The following is a 21,112-nucleotide window of genomic DNA, read 5'->3' on the forward strand; positions in this document are numbered from 1 at the left end:
AAATCAGAATAAAGATCAGACATCATCCAACCACTGTGCATGCTTTGTGCAAGCAAAGCAAGATGGTAAAGGTAAAGAGACCCCTGACCATTAGGTCCAGTCACGGACGACTCTGGGGTTGCGGCGCTCATCTCGCTTAATTGGCCGAGGGAGCCGGCGTACAGCTTCCGGGTCATGTGGCCAGCATGACTAAGCCGCTTCTGGCGAACCAGAGCAGTGCACGGAAATGCCGTTTACCTTCCCGCTGGAGTGGTACCTATTTATCTACTTGCACTTTGACATGCTTTCGAACTGCTAGGTTGGCAGGAGCAGGGACCGAGCAACGGGAGCTCACCCCGCCATGGGGATTCGAAACGCCGACCTGCTGATTGGCAAATCCTAGGCTCTGTGGTTTAACCCACAGCGCCACCCAAGTCCCTCTCAAACCAAGATGAGTGCCCATTTAAAAAGGTTGCCTGAGTGAGCCCTTAAGTCAAAAGTAAATCCCACTAATTTAAAATGTGTGTTACTAGTGATTAAATATGCATAGGAACCCAGCCCAAAACTTTTGTTTGGGGCAGGAAATAAACACCACACAAATTTGAGATTTCATCCTTTTTCCCAACAGGTCCTCCCAGGCGTTGAGATAAGCAGGTGGGTCTCTCTTGGTTGTTCCACCTCCATCAAAATTTTGGGCGGGGTGGTGGTAACGGCCCAAGAGACAGCGCCTGGGGTGGCAGCCCCTAAACCTTGGGATTCCCTCCCTATAGAGATGTGTCTGGCACCTTCACTAGGCAGGATTTTGGTGAATGCTGAAGATGCATCACTTCACCCTGACCTATGGCACCTGAGATGTCTGTTTCCAATGTCCAGCCCATTCCCGTGACTGTAACATGTTTTAACGGCCTTTAACTTCAAATTGTTGTAATGTGCCCTGGGAGAGGCTGGTGAAGGGCAGGTCTTAAATTCAATGCTAATAATAAGCATGGCTGAAATAAACTGGAAAATGTCAAACAGTTGCTTACCATAGATCCTAGGAGTGTTTTTTAATGTCGCTCCCTTCAGCAACAGGTTCTCGGGACCCAGTGCCCTAGAATGAAGTCAGACTATTAGGCCACTTACAAAAGGAAAGAAAGGTGGGGAGAGGGAGGGAGGGAGGGGGGAGAGAAGGAGGGAGGGAGGGAGGGAGAGAGAGAGAGAGAGAGAGAGAGAGAGAGAGAGAGAGAGAGAGAGAGAGAAGATGCATTCTGAAAATATCAACTAATATGGCAATGGTAAGGGGGAAGCAAGACAACACCACTGAGACGGTTTCATTAATGTGCAGGGAAAGTGAAAAATCAGTGCAAGGGATAGAGAGCAGTCAAACATCAAGCTGCTGATGTCAGCAATAGCCTTTAGGGAGGCGACAAGAGGCCAGCTAATTAATTATGAAACAAAGCATAGGGATAATGAACTAACAAAACAGCTGACTAACCTGGCTACTGGCTCTTGACCGTCCTTGTAGATGGTAATTCGGCCCACAAACCTGCAATGAGAGATGGGCACAAGAGGTTGCTTATTAAGCCCTTCTGGTAATTTGTAGGAGAGCCACCGCAAATCATCAATGAACAAAAGAGGTGGGGAGAGAAAAGCAAAGGTGGGTAAGGACTGCAGAGCTCTGAGAAACTCCTGTTCCACAAAGCAGTGGTGGGGAATCTCATCCCTGGGGGCCCCAAATGTGGCCCTCCAAGCCTCCCTATTCAGCCCTTGGGGCATTCCCAAGGCCCCACTGTTCTCCAGGCCACACCCCTCACCTGGCTTCTCATCAGAGATTTTATTTACTTTTGTTTGTTTATTAAAATAGTATACCACCCTTCCTCCTTAGTTCTCAGGATGGTTCACAACATGGAATTACAATATAAAAACACAATATGCGTAATAAAAAGAAGAATAAAAAGGTTTTGTGGCCCGGAACTGTGATAAGGCATTATTTCTTCCCTACGTGGAGGAAGGGGATGTTTGTGAAGTGCTTGTGTGTAGAAACGACTGGCCTGTCAGGAAGGTAACTTAGTGTAGAAAGTTGAAAGCCACATTTGCCGCTCCACCCACTTTACCTGTGGCCCCACCTATCACTGCCACACAGCTCCTAGAAGCTGGTGGAAGGAGCCCTCAGGCTGATTAAGGTTCTCCCACCCTGTTCCAAACATTTGTACACTGTGTGCTATGCAAATCCAGCGAGTTATTCACCAATAAGTCACTCTGGGCAGCTCCCATCATATATAAAAATATAGCAAAACATTAAACCTTAAAAATCTTCCCTATACAGGGCTGCCTTCGGACGTTTCCTAATGTTACATAATTACTCATCTCCTTAACATCTGGTGGGAGGGCGTTCCATGGGGTGGGTGCCACTACCGAGAAGGATAAGGAAGGAAAGGTGGATGGATGGAGATATATATATGGCACAGAAGTACCAGAGACTAAATTTGTGAGAACCATGTTTTGAGGCATTTATTTTACAAGCAGTTATTCGTCAGGCTCCAACCCACCATCCTCCCTAGCATTTGCTAAACGCACATCTACCAAGCGCCTGCATTTGCTAGATGCTGCAGAAAAAGATTAAAAAGGCAGAGTCTGGCTTTAACCCGTTTATAGGCTGCGAGCTCAAAGACATGACACATTTGGGAGGAGGGAAGAGTACAAGGGAAGGAGAATCAATAGCAGGCCAGGGAAAGGGGTCGGGTCTCTCCCTCCCATGCATGAGAAAGGGGAGGGGGGAGTGGATGGAAAGGGACTTGTTCGACATTTGCCTAAGGGTAATTAGACCAAGATCAATTTCAGAATATAATGAAGCACAGTCAACTTTCTCATATGGGGAAAGGAGATCAACAACCCTAAATTCGGGAATGAATCGAATTCTCAAAAAGAGATAATCTCACATGAGAAGGGTCATTTAGCAACTGCACTGAATGCAGAAGGTACCAGGTTCAGTCCCTAGCACCTTCAGGCAGGGTTGGGAAAGATCTTTGTTTGAAACCCGGCAGAGATCATAGAAACATAATCTTAAAGTTGGGTGGGACCCAAGGTGGGACCCTAAAGCATCCACGACAAGTGGCCACCAAGATGCTGTTTTAAGACAGACAGATGCTGCCTGTCAGTGTACACAACTGTGAGCAAGATGGACCAACAAGATATGATCCTAATCTCCAATCCTGGCTGCCTGATCTCCCAGGAAACAGTGCAGATCCAGCTTGCAGCTGGTTAATGCAAATAAAATAGCAAACAGAAAGCTTTGACACAGTTGAAGCAGAATCTACCATGCACCTCAAAGCCCAACTCATGAGCCCAGTCCTGGGACAAGACAGACACAAGGTGGTGCATGCCTCAAAAAAAAAAATGGCAAGGAAATAAACGTTGCGTTTCAGAACTTACTTGTAGAGGTCTGGCTGAGGCTGTTCACATTCTATTGTAGCAGTAAGGCAATTTATGGCTTGGCATGTATGGAGTTTGGCAGTATCCTGCACAGTGTAGTGAGTCTAGAAGGGAGACGGAAATGCAAAATCCGTTAAGCAGCTGTTTACTGTCCCTAGAGTACATAGACCGTTTTGCACAGTGGGCGATTCTAACAAGCTACAGAGCTCACGTGGTGCTTTGATTGCTGGAAATGCTACTAGGAATTGGTTTTAGCTGATCTGTGTTTTAGCCATCTTCGAGAGGCTCATTATTACTATCGCTACTGCTGCGTTAGCTGTAATTTTATTGCTGGGTTTTTAAAGGCCTTTTATCCCAGCTCGATCAGTGAGATCATCCAGAGGAGCACGGCTGGTTGCTTCCTGTGTTACAGAGGCTTGACGTGACACCCACTAGAAATTGGGCATGTAGCGTCATCAGTCTTATGCTGTGGAATGCTCTTCCAACACAGACTCAGCAGGTACCCTCACTTTTGACTTTCCTGGAGATATTTTTACATCAACAGGTCTATGCAGCTGCTTAAAAAATCTTCAATTAGCCAGTCATTTTAACCATTTTTTTATATTTTACTGTATATAATTGCTATGCACTGCCATGCTATATTCTATGAACAGGTGGTATATGAATACCTTTTATAAATATAAAATAATGAACCTATTTGCAAGCTACCACAAGAATCCTTTTGGCATAAAGCAAGACACAAGTGCTTCAGTAACTAACCAACTCAGTAAACCTACTAAATTAAAATGCACGTTGAGCCAATTATTTGCTCCTACAATATAGAAATAAGCTGGAAATTTACAGATAGATCCTATGCGAAAGAGATGCCTGTCTCCTCCTTGTGGGGTTGCAGTTCCAGTTGAGCAGCTTACTCTTGATAACTCATGCACTGCCATTTACTTGCTTTCCACGCTGAACAAAATCTTAATTCAGGGATGGGGAACCTGTGACCTCTTAGCTGCTGTTGGACTCTGGCTCCCATCAGTGATTGGCCATGGAGCAGGGATGATGGGAGCTGGAGTCTAGCAACGGCTACAGGTTTCCCATCCGTGGCCTAATAGGTTGATTCCAGAGACCTGTTGAAGAACAATCCATCAGCTTCTCCAGGTTTCATGAAAAGCTGCAGGTGCTTCAACAGGTGTTCTGTGTTCCCTGTTCCCCTGAGTGCTGGCCTAGGATCTCTCAAAGGTAATCGGGTGAGTGAATTAAATGTCAGTGGAGGAGGGAGAGCTATTCTAGGCATCCCTGGCTACGCAGATACTTCTTGATTAAATTAGAAAGCAGACAAAGGGTTTAAAATTCTCCATTTAAGAGGTTCTATTTCTAGACACTACTCGGGTGTTGTAAATCACTTCTGTCAGCAGGAGACACTGCTGTGATCCATCTTCATAAACAAAACTCACCCAGATGCTTCCCTAGCTCGTTATCTCTAAATTTTCCTCGTTTCAAGCTGGATGAGAAACAGCTCTATTGCATCAACGGTGGGAGATGATGAATGGCATTAAAAGCACAGACATTTTCACAACTTGGAGGTTAAGCTCTTGGGCTGTGCGCTTCCTTGCCAAAGATTTATAGAAAAAGCTCATTAAACATTTTAAGTACATTCCTTCTCAGGCACATCCTGTTGCACCTTGTTCTTGCAAAACAAGATACAGGACATGCTTTGGAGGAAAGTTGAAGGGGAAAAAGAGTGTGTGTGTGTGAGGGGAGAATCAGCATGACTTGCTTGCGGTAACAGTGGATGAGAAGACGACGAGCTGGCTAGATCACACCAGTGGCCACTCCAGTCCAGCATCCTGTTCTTAGAGTGGCCAATCAGATGACAACAGGAATCGTGCAAGCAGGACATGAGCACTCCTCACTTTTGTGGTTTCCAGCAACCGGTGTTCAGAAGAACACTGACTCCGAGCATGGGAAAAGAGCATAGCCATTGCGCCTAGTGGCCGCTGGCAGCCCTATCGCCTGTGAATTTGTCTGATCCTCTTTTAAAGACATCCAAGGCCATCACTGCCTCCTATGAGCGTGTATGCCATAGTTTAACCATGTGCCAGAAAAACACCAGTGTTCTATTATGTTATAATGTCTCTCTCTCACACACACATGTACACCAAAGTTCAATGATATTTTATCTGGCAATGTACAGAAAATGGAATGGTTCATACGGCTGGGTGTGTGTGTACATGCACGAGAGAGAGAGAGAAAGACAGACAGACGGACAGACACACAGACAATCTTCCATAGGATAATGGTCCCAGGCTCTGTTATCTTTCAAAAGGAAATTTGAAACAGTAAATCATAGGATGGGAGATCTTATTGCTATTATCAGCCAGACTTCATGTTATGAATCATATTGCATATGAAGTAAGATCAAAATATCGAACCTTCAGAAACGACAGATATACCTGCGTTTCAATAGCTATTGCCGAGACAGTGTATAACATACACAGAGGCGCTATTGTATTTTTAAAATGGTATTTTGTACAAATATTAAAAATGGGCAGATAGTAAAATTGATTAGTTGTTCACCTAGAGATAAACCTAAGCCTTCCCTCATTTAACACGAGAAGCGCCTGGTGGATCAGGCCCATGGCCCATCTAGTCTAGCATCCTGTTCTTGTTCTGGCCAACCAGTTGCCTGTGCAAGACCAGGGAGCAGAAGGGGAGCTCAGGAGCCCTTGGTTTATTCAGAAGCATGTCTGCCTTTCAGACTTTTGATTTAACTGATTTCTGCCTTTTTGCAGGGCAAATGTTTGCTCATAATAGCACCAACTATTTCCAGTTTTATTTTATATTTTTGTGATATCATAATAGGCTGCAGGGAGTGGGTGCTTGAGGGCCACATGCCAATTGTGCGGCTGGGGCATGCGCGCACGCACACGCACACACGACTAAAAGGGGTGTGGTGGCTTGATCTGCCCAGTGGTGTAGCTAGCTGCTTGGACGCCCGGGGCGGCACAAATGCCCTGCACCCAGGGACAGGGCAAGCCGCCCACGGGGCAGGGTAAGCCAGGGCAGAGCACGCTGTGCAGAACCTCCATGGAGTCCACAAGCCCCATGTTGCCGTTTCAGGTAGGGGCCCGAGCCACTGTGTCACTCCCCAAGAGAGACGTGTAGCTCAGGTGTGCTGCAGGCCAGGCCCCGTGGTCACCCCCCTCAGTGATGACACCTGGGGGTGGACTGCAGCCACCTTCCTACGCCACTGGATCTGCCCTCACAGAAAACAGGATGCTGAACCTTTCGTCTCACCCAAAAGGCATGCTCTTATAATCCCATGTAAGCTGTGGGCCAGATAGGAGCCTGCCGCTCATGAGAGAAGGACTGTGGTGTAGCTCTGTGAGGCCCACGCATGACCATACGCTCCCCAGCACAAAAATATCCTGTCATATAGAATTAGCAAGTCGGGAAGAGAGCATGGCTGAAAGGGAATGCGTTTCACTTTCCTTTGTGTGACAGGTACGCATAGTCAGTCACTCTTGATTCGCAGCCTAGAGACTGCGCCGTGTCAAAGCTTTGGAAAGCCAAGATTTACCGCTTCAAAGCTTAGTGAAGATAAAAGGGCTGCAGGTCAGATGTGCTGTTTACCCATTCTGTTACCTTGACATTTGATTCTCCATCCAAACTAGCTGTGGTGACATAACAACACCCGTCCTTGTGAGTTGATGCGAGGAAGATCAGGTCGCATGGGAAGGTTTCATCAGACTTTACTTCTACTATGTCGCCAACCTTAAAGACCAGAACAAATAAATGTCAACGTGCTGCAGAAATGTTTGCTTAGATGTACTTATTTAGAGCATCACACACACCCCCACGACTCTTCAGCTGAAAAGGCTTTATTGATATAAATCAACAACAAAGAAGCAAAGAAGGCATCTAAATCTAAAAGCTCTCTGTCGTGCTGGGAGCGGGGGGGAGGGGGGAGCTCATGCAGGGTACACACATTCCTGCCTCCATCCCCAGAATGTAGCCTTCACACAAGTCGCAATCGTGCTGCATTACAGAAGAGGAAAAAGCCTTCTGCCAAGTGGAATGGCAGAGGAGGGGTGCAGAGATCTGTCTCCTCCACCAGCTTGCTCACTCGCCTGCACAGAACTCCTTGCTGCCTGTGGCTCCCTGTGGTTAAAGGCAAGGCCCCAAACCATTTCCAACGTGCAGAAACCTCGCTCGTCTTTGCTACAAAACACACAAGTGCTTCAGCCCATTCCCAGCCACCCCAACCAGCCAGTGGGGACCAGCCGGAGTCCATCAGCAAGCACAAATTCAAGGTTTTAATAACAACTCTCCCTGCACTCACCCCCCCACCCCCGCCTTTCGCTACAGGCTCCCTGGATCTTCCCAGTGCTCCGAAAGCTTGCTCCCCTCTTTCATACCACACCTTGATTCCTTCACACTCCTTCTTCACTTGCTTTGCATCCTCGATCACCAGGACGGTGCTTTTGTTTACTTCTTTGTCAGCCCTGTGCCGCAGCCAATCCTCATAACCCTGGAGGGATAAATTAGGGAGCAGGGGGCGGAAGTCATCACAATCAAGGAACAAGAGAAAGGGAAACAAAGAAAAAAGAGGTGAGGGAGAGCCTTTCCTCAGGTATTTAGCAGAGCTCTAAGCTGACAATCCTCTTTTTCCATTTCCTTTTTTGGGGGGGAGGGGGAGAACGCAAGTACCTGTTTTATAGCTGTAATGGTAATAACAAAGAATAGAGGAAGTCCGCTCGTGACGGGGCTGGTTGGTGTGTCTACTATGACCTGCAGAAGAGGGGGAAAGGCAAGTTATTGGGGGAGAATTAAAGAAAAGGATATTTGCTGGTTTGATGTCCTCAGCTTTTATAAGCAACAAATATAAACTGATGCTGCAACATGGAAAACACAGGAAAACACCAGAGTGTGCATGTCATTGCTTTTTAATGATCTGCATCTGTTTATGTGCAATTTTTTCTGCACAATAATGCATCCGGACTTCTGTTTTATAGCGTGTGGTGAATCACTGGTAGCAAGTGCCTAGTAAGTTTTGAGAATGATGTGGCAAAGTTTTCCATTCATTCAAATGGCAGAGATGTCTTCCAGATAAGAAGAAAAGCACCCATGTATATTCTTCATTCCCACTTTCTTGCTATGAAGAGCTTGTGAAGGGATATCTTTGATGTCCAAATAGAATAATGTGACATCTGAATGCATCCTTTTCCATTATATGTCCTGCCATGTGAATCCAAGTGTGTATTATTATTAGTATTATTATTATTATTAGTAGTAGTGGTGGTGGTAAAGAACTCATTTATTCGAAGCCAACACTCTTCAGTTTTGATTCTCCAGATGTTGTCGGGCTGCAAACAGCATCATACCTGTTCAAACTGGCTGAGAGGGACAGGAATCTTATCCCAGAAACATCTGGGGACCCAAGGCTGATTGAGCTCGTCAAAGCCTTCTGCTACAGATGTGCAGTTGATATCAAGTATGTGCTAAGATTGCACTGTAAATGGAGGTTTGTCACACACATGCACATTTGCTCAAGAGCTCAGCTCATGCTCCAGGAAGTCTGTTCACTAGAACAGCTATTCCAGTGGTCCAAGCTACTCCAGCGTTAAAAGTATTTGGCACTCGGAATGATAAGAATATAAGAAGAGCCAGCTGGATCAGGCCAGTGGCCCATCTAGTCCAGCATCCTGTTCTCTCAGAGGCCAACCAGGTGCCCCTGGGAAACCTGCAAGCAGGACCTGAGTACAAGAGCCCTCTCCCCTCCCGTGGCTTCCAGAAAATTATATTCAGAGACATTTATGCTTCTGACCGTGGAGACAGAGCATAGCTGCTGTGGCCAGAAGCCATTGACAGATGCAACTATGTTTGAATTATGAGGGTTAGCTATGTTATTACAACAAACAGACACTTTAAAAAAATGTTGCAGCACCCTTAAAGACTAAGGCTGCTAGCTACACATCCTTACCTGGGAATAAGCCTCGTTAAAGAAAGCGGGGCATACTTCACAGTAAACATGCGTAAGACTGCACCATAATGGATTTATTATGGCATGTGTTTAAAGCTGCACAGTCTTCACAAGAAAAAGCCTCTTGTGGAACAATGAACACACATATTGGTGGGTAGGTGGATTTGACGGGCTCCATGCCTTTAACTGCCAGGCTTTACTAATGCCTGGCACAAGAGCAATGCTTTTGTAATGTGATACCAAACATTTGAACATAACATTAATTTCTTTCCTATGGTAATGGCTAACAGGGGTGGGCAAGGGGAGGTTTGGTACAAATAGGTAGCCATGAGATTTTTCACGGGGGTGTTCTGCTTCAGAAGATAGTCAGCTGGGTTTTTTGTTTTTTTATCACAGTGTGATAATTCACACACACCTCTCCATGGCCAAGTTTTCAAGTAACTTTTACTCAGAGTAGACCCGCTGATATTGACCATGACGGGTCAACTCTGGGCAAAAATCAGCTGTATGCAATTCACTGAAACATGGGGATATTTCTTCCAAAACTGCACAGCACTGGAACTGAGAGAGAAAACCGCATCCGTCCCTAGCAGCACTATTTTGATTTGTTTCAAGTTAAATATAGCCTTTGTTCCAACCTGTTCCAAGTTAAAGCCCCACGCGCACTGGGGAGATTCCTGTTGAATTTGTTGCTCCTGGCAAGCTGAACCACACCGCCCAAGGAAGTGGAAGTGGCAGCCGGTTAGCCTGGTGCATAAGCAAGGTTATACATTTCACAACCAGCCCCGACTGCTCAGATCAGGATTCTACAGTTATCTGGAAGATGGGGCGATGCCATGCCATCTTAGCATTGTCGTGTAAATTAGCTGGAGCTACTTCCTCAGAGATCATTAATGCCTCTGCCCCTGACACAAGGATGAGATGCAAATTGGCAAAGCGCTCTGTCTTCAAAGCAGGCAAGATGCAATCGTCAGGAAACGCAGGCAGCAGCAGTGGCGAATTCAACACACTCCATTTAGCAAAGTCTGAGGAAGGTTCAGGCTTATGAGGAATGGGCCAAGATGCTCTCCTCCGTCTACAATAGTGAGTGCTTTTAATATACGTCAGCAGATATGCTGCCCAAGAGAAGTGGCAAGAGGCCTTTTTAAAAAAAAACGCTGAAGCACTGAAAACCCATCCGACATCAACAGAAGCTGAACCCACTCCCCTACTTTCCTTCCCTGAAACGGTTGGTCTGCAGAATTTCAGCTTGCTTTTGATTTTATTTTTTTAAAGAGTCTCCTGATTCAGCTCTAGCCTCTTTAATCAGAAAGCAGAAGTGAAAAGGACACAGCCCACATCTGTGGTTGCTATTCGCCTACCCACAAAGAAATGCACACTCAGAAATTTACTTCTGCATTTGTGTAGCATCTAGACAACGTAACAGGGAGGTATTTGGGTGCCTCATCACAAGCTGTTGTGTGTGCAGGAGGGAGGGGATGACGCATCTTTGACCATTGAAGAGAAGCAGCTATATAATGTAGTGTCTCTAGGCTGGAGCGAATGACACCATTGTTGTCGTGTTCTGTAAACACGAACCCACTAACTTATGCCTTGAAAATAAGAGTCTTTATTTTAGAAGGATGGCATTGAAACATTTCAATGACTGGTACTTAAACACACACACAGACACACACACCAGCAACATTCTCCCTCACCTTCATTGCTTTTTCTAAAGCAGCCTTACCTGTACAAGGAAAATGATAAGGAAGTAAAAGTTGGCAATTCTTCGGAACTGTTCAAAGAGATTCTTTGGAAGAAAATTCCAGACAGTGTACTGTGGGGCAAAAAAGCAAAAGAGGCAGGTATGAACCAAGACTTTGACCAGCAATGGCCTCTTCTGAACAGGGTTGCCCTGAGACATTTTGGCACCTGAAGCTAACCAGAAAATGGCACACACGCACACACACAAACCACCCCCCACCAGGGAAGAAGTGAGGGTCAAGGAACTACATCAGGAACAATGGGAGAATAAAGATCTAAAATGGGAACGAGGATGGAAGGAGACCTGCAGTGCCTCCTATTTGCCAAGAGGCTGCTGCGGAGATGGTATTGGAGGGGCTGTGGGCGATGCAATCCTCAGAGGCTGGATCTGCTGCCCCTCTGGATTCGGCCGCCTGAGGCGGTCACCTCACCTTCCCTCATGGGTGGAGTGGGCCAGCCCTGCCTCTGAAGACCGCACCAAAATTGGGATACCTATCATCTGTTCAATATGTCTGTCTGTCTGTCTGTCTGTCTGTCTATCTATCTATCTATCTATCTCTGTCTATAAATATAAAAAGGGTGGCTTTTAAAGGGGCAAACAATTATAGTGGGCACGCATGCACACACAGCCACACACCCCTTTGGTGTCATTTCCAACGGAAAGAAATAAGCATCTTGCTCCATGAAGAGCTTGCTTTGCTACCCACTCAGAAACGTTGGTTTTCCTCCTTTCGTTTCAATGAGCCGTGTCCCGTGGGTCTTACGCCAGCGTTTGCAAAAGGTTTGGCGCATAACCCCACTCAAAAATTCTAGTGCCAGAAACAAGAGATGTGAAGGTTTAAAGGGGGCGGCATTTTCCCTGTCTCTCCCGCACACACAAGCCAGCTTGAAATAAGGTGAGGTGGGGAAGGCAGCCTTGAGGGCCAGCTACTGCCTCTGCATTGCTGAAGAAGCACCAGGACTTAAATATCAGAAAGTGCTTCCAAACGTAATGGCAAAATGCACCGTGTCTTCAGTCCCTTGGTTCGAAACGAAAGGCTGCCAAACACATTGCTCTGGCAAGGTATGCATTTGATACAACCTCTTGGGCTCTTCCTCTGCCTCAACAATACCAAGTCAGTGGGAAGGGACCTCCACTGGCTTACAGAATCCCAGCCTATTCAGGTCTTCTCAAGCTACTGATCAATAGTATAGTCTTCAGAAATGTTGTGGTCTCCCTCACAGTGCAGTGAGAGCCAGGGTGGCACAGCAGCTAAGAGTGTTAGGTCAGGACCTGGGAGCCCAGGGTTCAAATCCCCACTCGACCATGAAGCTCTCTGGGTTGATCTAGAGCCAGTCACTGCCTCTCAGCCGTGGCTTCCTCACAGGGTGGTTGTGGGAATTAACAGAGGAGGGGGTGTGCCACTTCCTAGGCCAGCCAAATCCAGCTGCAGTAGAGACCTGGCAGCAAAAGTAATCATTGCTACGGCTGGTTGTTTTGTGTGCTGTGTTTCTTTGGTTTAATGTGGCCCTTTCGTGGAATGGGGCTACTGTTTTCTTTTGTTTTCGTTCTTGTTTTTATTCTGTAGTTTGTGTTTTTATTTTGGTCCCTCGTACCTATGGGACCGCCTCTCCTGGTATGTCCTGCGGAGGACCTTAAGGTCCACAGATAACAGCACTTTGGAGGTCCCGAGCCGCAAGGTGATTACATTGGTCTCAACTAGGACCAGGGCCTTTTCAGTACTGCCCACGACTTGGTAGAACGCTCTGTCACCAGAGACTGGGGCCCTGCGGGACTTGACATCTTTCCACAGGGCCTGAAAGACAGAGCTGTTCCACCAGGCCTTTGGTTTGGACTCAGTCTGACCCTTATGTTTCCTTCCCCTTATGGTTTTGATTTATGGGCTACTACTAAAATGAGGTTGCATTTTAAATTGTATTTTAACCCGTATTTTAATTAACTTTTTTTGTTGGGTTTTTTTGGTTTCCTATTATGTTTTATTGTAATTTTATTGGTGTTAGCTGCCCTGAGCCCGGTTCTGGTTGGGGAGGGCGGGGTATAAAAAATTATTATTATTATTATTATTATTATTATTATTATTATTATTATTATTATTATTAGAACTGTCCTGAGATGTATGGATGAAGGGTGGTATACAGATTTAATAAATAACAACAACAACTCTCTTGTGCTACTGCAGAGCTTTCCAAACTTTTCCTGTTGGTGACACACTTTTTAGACATGCATATTTCATGACATAGTAATTCGGTTCTACTAGCAAACTGGAGGTTAAATTAACCCCTTTCCAGCCCCAGGAAGAGCGTGGGGAGCATTTGTGCGACACACCTACACACTGTAGCCAACATGCTAATGTGTCATGAGACACAGTTTGGAAAGCTCTGTACTGCTGTCTGGAACTGCAAGGGCTAGAACCCAGAACCGATAGCTCCATGATCCGCCAGCCCATATAGCGAGACATTAGGGCAGCAGGTTGCAGCATCTCCCTTGTAAACAGATTCCAAGAGCTGGAATGACCATCGAGAGTAGCCGCTGACTCTCCTCTTGTTAGCCCGGGGTACTGCCTTGGCAAGGACAACCTTTCCAGCTCCAGGGTCAATCCTCTCATCTGCCTACTGCACAGCCCAGACTTTCACCACTCAAAGGACAAGCTTCTGAATTGATCCAGCAAGCACCAGGAGCTCCACACCCACAAGAAAGCCCCCCCCCCAGGCTCATCCGCTAAATAGCAAGTGGGGGAAGCTGAGTTTGCACTGAGTCATTTTGCGAGACCACGTGAAAAGTGCAGATGGATGCTCTGCAGAGCAGAGAAAGCGGTATGGGAACCCGACCTTTTCCTGGCACACAAAAGGCACATGAAACATACAGCAGTTGATGCACAGAATCTGCTGAATGTCAACCACTAGCGGAGGTTGTCACGATGTTTTACGCAACTCCCCTTTTGCCCGCTGATAGCAGCCACCTGCTTTCCTGGCTTGGAAAAACTGTTGCCTTTTGTTCCACCTTCCGAGCTACACACAATGAGAGCAAGACTTCCCAGACAATGCAACAGTAAATATATTAAAAGATTCAAGAGCCGCAGCTTGCGCTGTGCCTTGCCTGGTTTGCATTAGCTCTTTTTAAAAAACAAAAATAAAAAATTGAAGTTTGGGTGCAATTTATACTTTCATTCTGCTTTGCAAATATTGCTGCACAGAAGAAACGGAGATTTGTGCACATATTTAGGGTTGTCGACCCTAATATTTTATCCAAGCTCTCCTTGTATAATTCACAATCATTTTGTATTTTCTAATTATCTGGAAATTTCACCAGCTTCAGCGCTCCAAAATGCTTCTATATATGACTCCCTGTAACAGCACGCGCAGATGGCGAGTGCTTGGAGGAAGTGTGGCTGAGAAAACGAGGAGGTTGGATCAGCAAAAATCCCAAAGGGTGAAGAAGAAGCAAGAAAGGAAAAGTCAAGGGGACAAAATAACAATAACAGCAACAACACAACAGTTCAATGAGGACTGACCATGCTCAGTGTCTATTGGGGCGGGGCGGGGGGAGCCAGAGAACTCTGTGTGTGTCTGTGTGTAAGAGAGCGAAGTGCAATAGTTCAAGGACTCCCCCTCTCTCCATATGAGCCTACCCAGACCCTGATACCCACCATCTGAGGCCCTTCTTTATGTGCCACCTCCTCCAGGAGAGGTTTGGAGGGTGACAACTCAAGAAGGGCCTTTTCTGTGGTGGCTCCTTGTTCGCAGAAGGCTTTCCCCATGGAGGCTTGTCTGGAGCCTTCATTACATATCTTTAGGCACAAGGCAAAAACGTTCCTCTTCAACCAGGTGTTGAGCTGATTAACTTTCTATGGCTTTTTGAACGTATTTGTGGGAGCGGGGTTATTGGGGTTTTTGCTGTTGTTGTTCCATTATGTATTTTGAATTATCATTTTGTATTTTTGTCTTGCAAACCACCCTGGGATCTTTGGATGAAGAGCAGCATATTTAACAAATAACAATTTAACAAATAACAATAATAACCAGATGGGATGTCTTGGAAGAAGATACGGTTGGTTAGCTGGAACACCGGACAATACCCTCTGTACCATTTTATTGCAGTTCCCACTCGTAAATGTAATAAAGCCATTAGCTGGGCTACTTGTGCCAGACGGAAGAAGCTACAAAAGAGGAACTACGGGTCTTTTGTGTTTCATGCAGTTCTAAAACTGGAACACCTTGCGGAATTGGGAAAGAGTTCCTTCATGCATAGGTTTTATTCTTAGCTATAACAAACAGAGCTGCAAAATAGCAGCAAAGTAATAGCACCAGACTGATAAAGGGTCTCACAGACTGCCTTTTTGCAAGAGATTTCTTGTTATGCCTGGAGGACCTCGTGGATGAGCTGGATCACTAACAAAGTGTAAGCTTTAAACAAAAGACACCCCACCCCCCCACCCCACAACAAAAACCAGGCACAGCTTGCGAGTGATCTTCATAACTCATCATCAAGTCATAAGGTTAATGATGGTCAGAGTGATTCCCAAGTTCAAAACAAGTCTGGGGGAAAAGTAACAGAACACAAAATTGCTTTTGCTGACGGCACACTCTGGAGTAGAACTGTAACCTGAACAGGATCTAAGTACTGCAGGTTATGAGAAGAGTCTCTATACCATGAAGGACCAGGAGAACCTTCTCCACTCTTCCATGATGCTCGCTGGGTGACCTTCGGCCGGCCACGTCCCTTCTGCCTAAAATACTCCGCAGGGTTGTTGTGAAGATAAAAACAGGTTGGGTGGGCCAGTGCAGCAATTAAAGCATGGTTATTACGGTGTTCACATGAATTGTCAAGAGCTCGCATGCCATTCCCGCAACAGCATTCATGCGGCAAACGTACCTTGGAAGAGACTATTTGGTTAGAGCAGAACTTCTGCGGAATGTAAGCCTCTGGCGTGGGAAGCGGATGGTGGCCAACAAGGACAGTTCGTGTCCCAACACGTTTCTCTTCCCCCACAAGCTGCAGATAGAAGAGGAAGAGGATTAAGTCACAGGCCCCCAAACATATTGCAAAGCAGGCTTCTGTGTCTGTGGGATTCTGCACCCTCGGTGCCCTGGGTCAATAGCCTATGGGCTCATTAACAACATGGAACTTCCATGTTCCCAAGGGCTTGTGGCATTCACTGGATGCCAGGGGCCCCTACACACACACAATTCATTTGTGCATTTGGGCAGCCGCTCCTAATGTTAGTCAGTGAGGAAATCTCTTGGGAAATTACACAGATGTGCAGAGAACATGTGTCCCACAAAGAGAAATTACCATTCCAAACGTACAGACCAACTCTATTCAGAGCTGGTGGTACACAATGTACATATGCTACTGTTTCCCTAAAGTTATATCCCAGCTACCTATTTCATTCATTTAAAACATTATATCCTGCCGCAAGGCAGATAACAGTATGAAACAAGTAATTAGCATAGAATAAAAATAATAAAAAAACCACATTTGTGTACAGTGATGCGGCAGCAGCAACAACAAAAACGTTAAGAGCAACAGTGGAAGCAAAGCAGCAATTAGTAACTTGGAGAGCTTTGGGGAAAAACTGAAAGCCAGCGTTTCGATGCTATCCAAATCTTAACATGGGAGCAAACAAACATTCCTGGGAGTTCCACATTAGACCCCTCAATGGTCCCTTCCTTCTGAAGGCACCAAGAAATGGAGGAACAACACAGTGCAGGTCTTCCAACAGGAAAACAAGTTGACTCCTAAGGGAGAATCTTCGGCAAATGAGGATTTCCAGCATGCTCCAGGGAGTCCTGGAGTTCTTCCAACCTAATCAGAGGTTCTCCAATGAGAAGACCACAAGAAACCAACATACCCCTTTACAGGCAGCTAATCTCCCGCAGCAGAATGCAGCTGCACTAGGTACATCCCACAGAACTCATGCTGAAGAGAGCAAGGCCCCCAAACACATCCCACCAGGCGCATCAACTCCCAAGGGCGGAGGAGTCTTCGGCCCCCTCAATATTGGATGGCAAAGAAGAGGCTGGTGCCAAGCGACTGGCTCCTCCTGAGCTCAAGAGAGGAAGCAGTGCCATGCTGGGCTCCATGCGCGGCTTCCTCCCAACGATGTGATGTTGCCAAGCATATGACGTATGGCGCACATCGCACACATGACACAACTCAACACACACCAGGCCCCCTCAATCTTAGGCGCAAGACGGAACCTCTGCCTCCTACAATCTCCTGCAACAGGCATATTTGGGGGCAGGCAAGCTCGTGGTGGGTGAAAGTTCCTTTTTTAAAAGCTGAATAGAATAGAATAGAATAGAATAGAATAGAATAGAATAGAATAGAATAGAATAGAATAGAATAGAATAGAAATATTCCACCTAAAATGAAACAGAAAAGACAAACCCGGTAAGAACATACCGGATCCAATTCATAGTCCATTCCATCCAATCTACCTTCTCCAACAATGGGAAAACAAAGGAGGATGTAGAAGACCCCGCAATAACTTTTAGAAAAGTAGGTCACGGCAAAAAAAGCACATACAACACAATCAACTGATGTGAGATTGGATAATACTCCAGAGCATTTTATATGCCGAGCTCCGATAGTCACACACCCAACCTTTTTCGTTCCTTCCAGTGTGGAAAAACCTTGCTCATAACCAAGTAGTAAGGAGAGGATTTTCCTCCTATTGCAGGGGAGGACGACAGTTTAAAAATAGCATTAATGCAACTGGAGGTACATATCTATCATTGACCGGAGCTTTGTACTGGAAATTCCCAGGAGCATCCAGTGTCGGATCGGAGAGTTTCTGTACAGAGACCTTGACATAAAAAATGATCCAGGACCATGAGGCTTCTAGAGCAAATTCACAATTCTGTTTCCTTCCTCCCAAACTCTCTTTTGGGAGTGCACGCAGGGTAAGATGGAAATAAAATAGAAAATCCTTCCAAACCTATTCCCTGGCCTTGACGCAGCCATAAGCCTGGCAGTACATTTACTATTCAAAACATCTTCAGGGGTGCACTGAACAGCAAAGAAGAGCACTGTACAGCAACCCTGGTCTTCAATTCAGTGTGGAAGTCTGCTTGTCGAGCCCATGAACAAAGCTTTGCCAGCAGCTGAATAAATGCCAAATTATATGTTGCATGCAGATGTGCGTGCTTAGGGTGTGCACAGCCTCTGAATTACAGTGGTACCTCTGGTTACGTACTTAATTCGTTCCGAAGGTCCGTTCCTAACCTGAAACAGTTCTTAACCTGAGGCACCACTTTAGCTAATGGGGCCTCCTGCTGCTGCCACGCCGCCAGAGCACGATTTCTGTTCTCATCCTGAAGCAAAGTTCTTAACCCGAGGTAATATTTCTGGGTTAGTGGAGTCTGTAACCTGAAGCGTATGTAACACGAGGTACCACTATACATGGTTAATCAGGGCAATACTTTCCATTCCACCACGGTATTCCTTAGGGATACATGACCTTTTTTCATCATTCATGGTCAAAGAAGAGATCTCTCACAGAGAGAGAGAGAGAGAGAGAGAGAGAGAGAGAGAGAGAGAGAACAGGCTGTGATTCCTAAAAATCCAGGGATGAGGGGGGTGTTCTGGAGAAGCCTGCCCCCAAACATCTACCCTTTGGGTAACAGTCTCTTTGTTGGAGGGAGTGATACTTTGCTGCCCATCTTTCCTGAGGACCCATGCTCTCTTACCACCCCGTGGACCTGGTGATTGCTGCCCACAACAAAACTGGGGGAAAGCCTGTCCTTGCAGCAGAACCACAGAAGATACTGTATTTTTCCATCTATAAGACGCCCCCATGTATAAGATGCCCACCTTTTTTGGGGGACCCTGATTTAAGAAAATGTAGATGTATCTGTGTATAAGCCCCCCCCCCATTTTTTGACATTGTTTTTTAGGAAAAACACATAGTCTTATACATGGAAAAATACGGTAGCTCCAAAATCTGGCAGGCTTCGTCCTCTCACAAGGGGAGGACTGCATCCAGTTCTGGCAGAAAGCGGAAAGGTTACACGTTTTCCCTTTGCTTTGTTTTTAAAATCAAACTTTAAAAATGTCCTGTGCACACACACATAGAGAAAGACACACACACCCCTGGATGTATCAAGCTTAATCCATTCTGAGGTCTATGTATTTCAACAACTTCTGTGGGGAAAAGAGAAGAAGAAGTTGTTATAGCAGGCTTTTTAAAAAGATTCTCCATTATACTGAATATGGTGGAAGAATGAGCACAATTTTTAACCGATCTAGTTTGGCCCTGAATGACAAGTCAAATCAGAAGGACACAGAGTGACTCTGAAACACATGGGGATGATCCCCAAAGCTATGAGATGCAAGTCAAATCTTGACGGCACTATGTACTCCGAAGGCCAGTATATGTGGATTATTATTTTTTAAAGTTCAGCCTTTATTTGGAGTCCAAAGCTTTTATTTGGAGTGGAGGGCTGACCAAGGACTGACCCTTTCCACAAAGTACAGTAATCCAACCCCAGGTGTTTACAAGAGTGAAAAGAATTTGGGAGCCCAGAGGGCAGGGAGAGACCCGCTTAAGGGGATAAAGCCCCACATGACCCCCAGCCCTTGCCCCAAGAGAGCAGCATCGAATGAAAGAGGATTGAGCCACAATTACAGATTTGTTAACAATTCTACCAAATATCGAATGGCTTGTATGGCTCAAATACACGCCATACAAATATTAAGTATACCTTAATTATTATTATTATTACTATCTTCAGACAAATATGGGCTGTCTGAACAGGCTATATAGTATTTATAACTGGGACGTGTCACTGTGTCTGGCTTAGACACAGCACAATAACTCGAGTCACTCCACAGGGTGTGGCCTCTTTGGGCACATCCATGATTGTACCACTGAATCATAGAGCTGTAGACCCCCTGCAATGAGGGAGTCTCAACTAAATCAAAGATGGCGGATGGCCATCCAACCTCTGCTTAAGGCTGATGCAAGTTGCAGTTCAAAACATCTGGAGGGCACCAGCTTGGCAGAGGCTGCTTTCATGGCTCTCTCCCTCCTAACCAGACTTACTCTGGACAAAGTCATTCCAGTTCAAATCTTGTCCATGGCCTGAACTCATCTGAAATGAGCAAGAGGCCAGTGTTACCAACCTCGTTTGCCAGGTTATTTTATGCATTACAAGAAATAGCATACGTCAAGTACACTGAAACACACTGCAGTGCCCCGGAGTACAATTCCAGTACTTCAAGTCAAAAGCAGCTAATTGGATATTTTTTGAGAAATCTCATAATTCACCCGGACAACCAGTTGTTCTGAAGAAAGAGGATTTGGAAGGATCAAAGTGGTGGTCATTCTGTTGAGCCAACTGTTCCCTGTGCAAATAGTTAAATAGCCTTCCCAACAGGTTTCACAATACATTTAGGTACATTTCAAGGCAAACGACATTTCCCAGGAAAAAAAAGACACCTGTTTTGTTGTTCATACTTTATAGGCAACGCACCTTAAAGCAGAACTGCCCATATCTGCTAGCTTAAAATCCTGAGGTTGGGAGAGATAAAGAATTTACCAGGTTCAAGGAAATACTATTAGTATATAAACCCCTTAAAAACCTGGGACCAGTTTACCTACGAGATCGCCCTACCCCACACGTGCCCACTTGACCACTTCGGTCAATGCAGAGGGCACAATTCAACCAGCATTAAGCATTTTTAAGGGTCCCTCCTGACGTCACTTTTTATTGCTAGTTCATGATTATTTATGGTAATGATGGTATTGGGGCAGTTATAAGTGATCCTTTCCAGTGGCGTAGCGTGGGGGGTGCCAGGGGTGCCGGCCGCAACATCTGGGGGGGGGCGCTCGCTGCCTCTGGAGTCGCCAAAGAGCCTCGGGCGCAGGCTGTAGCGGAGCCGCATGTCTCGCGGAACCGCCGAGCTGTGCGCGCGTCCGGGCTGAAGGCACCCGGCAGGCAGCGGCTCTCAGCGCTCGCCGCGGAGGACGCGGCAGGCAGCCCCTCTTCACAGCCCCGCCTCCG

At 46.0% G+C, this 21,112-nt stretch overlaps 1 protein-coding gene across 9 annotated transcripts in view; it reads right to left on the minus strand.

The window, feature by feature from the left end:
• ATP11C (ATPase phospholipid transporting 11C (ATP11C blood group)) overlaps positions 1-21,112 on the minus strand; it is a 98,297-nt gene that overhangs the window by 45,193 nt on the left and 31,992 nt on the right. For all 9 annotated transcript variants that reach the window (XR_014215351.1, XM_082207180.1, XM_082207184.1 and 6 more), the window contains 8 exons: positions 15,978-16,097; positions 11,088-11,177; positions 8,089-8,169; positions 7,802-7,909; positions 7,024-7,152; positions 3,391-3,494; positions 1,454-1,504; positions 1,005-1,069 (listed from right to left, as the gene is read on the minus strand). Coding sequence is in view for 8 of the 9 variants with exons in the window: in XM_082207180.1 (XP_082063306.1) it covers positions 1,005-1,069; positions 1,454-1,504; positions 3,391-3,494; positions 7,024-7,152; positions 7,802-7,909; positions 8,089-8,169; positions 11,088-11,177; positions 15,978-16,097 (748 nt within the window). In the remaining variant the exon portion in view is untranslated. The remainder of the gene's footprint in view (positions 1-1,004; positions 1,070-1,453; positions 1,505-3,390; positions 3,495-7,023; positions 7,153-7,801; positions 7,910-8,088; positions 8,170-11,087; positions 11,178-15,977; positions 16,098-21,112) is intronic.

Source organism: Podarcis vaucheri, assembly GCF_965113315.1.
Source record: "Podarcis vaucheri genome assembly, chromosome: Z".
NCBI lineage: Eukaryota > Metazoa > Chordata > Lepidosauria > Squamata > Lacertidae > Podarcis > Podarcis vaucheri.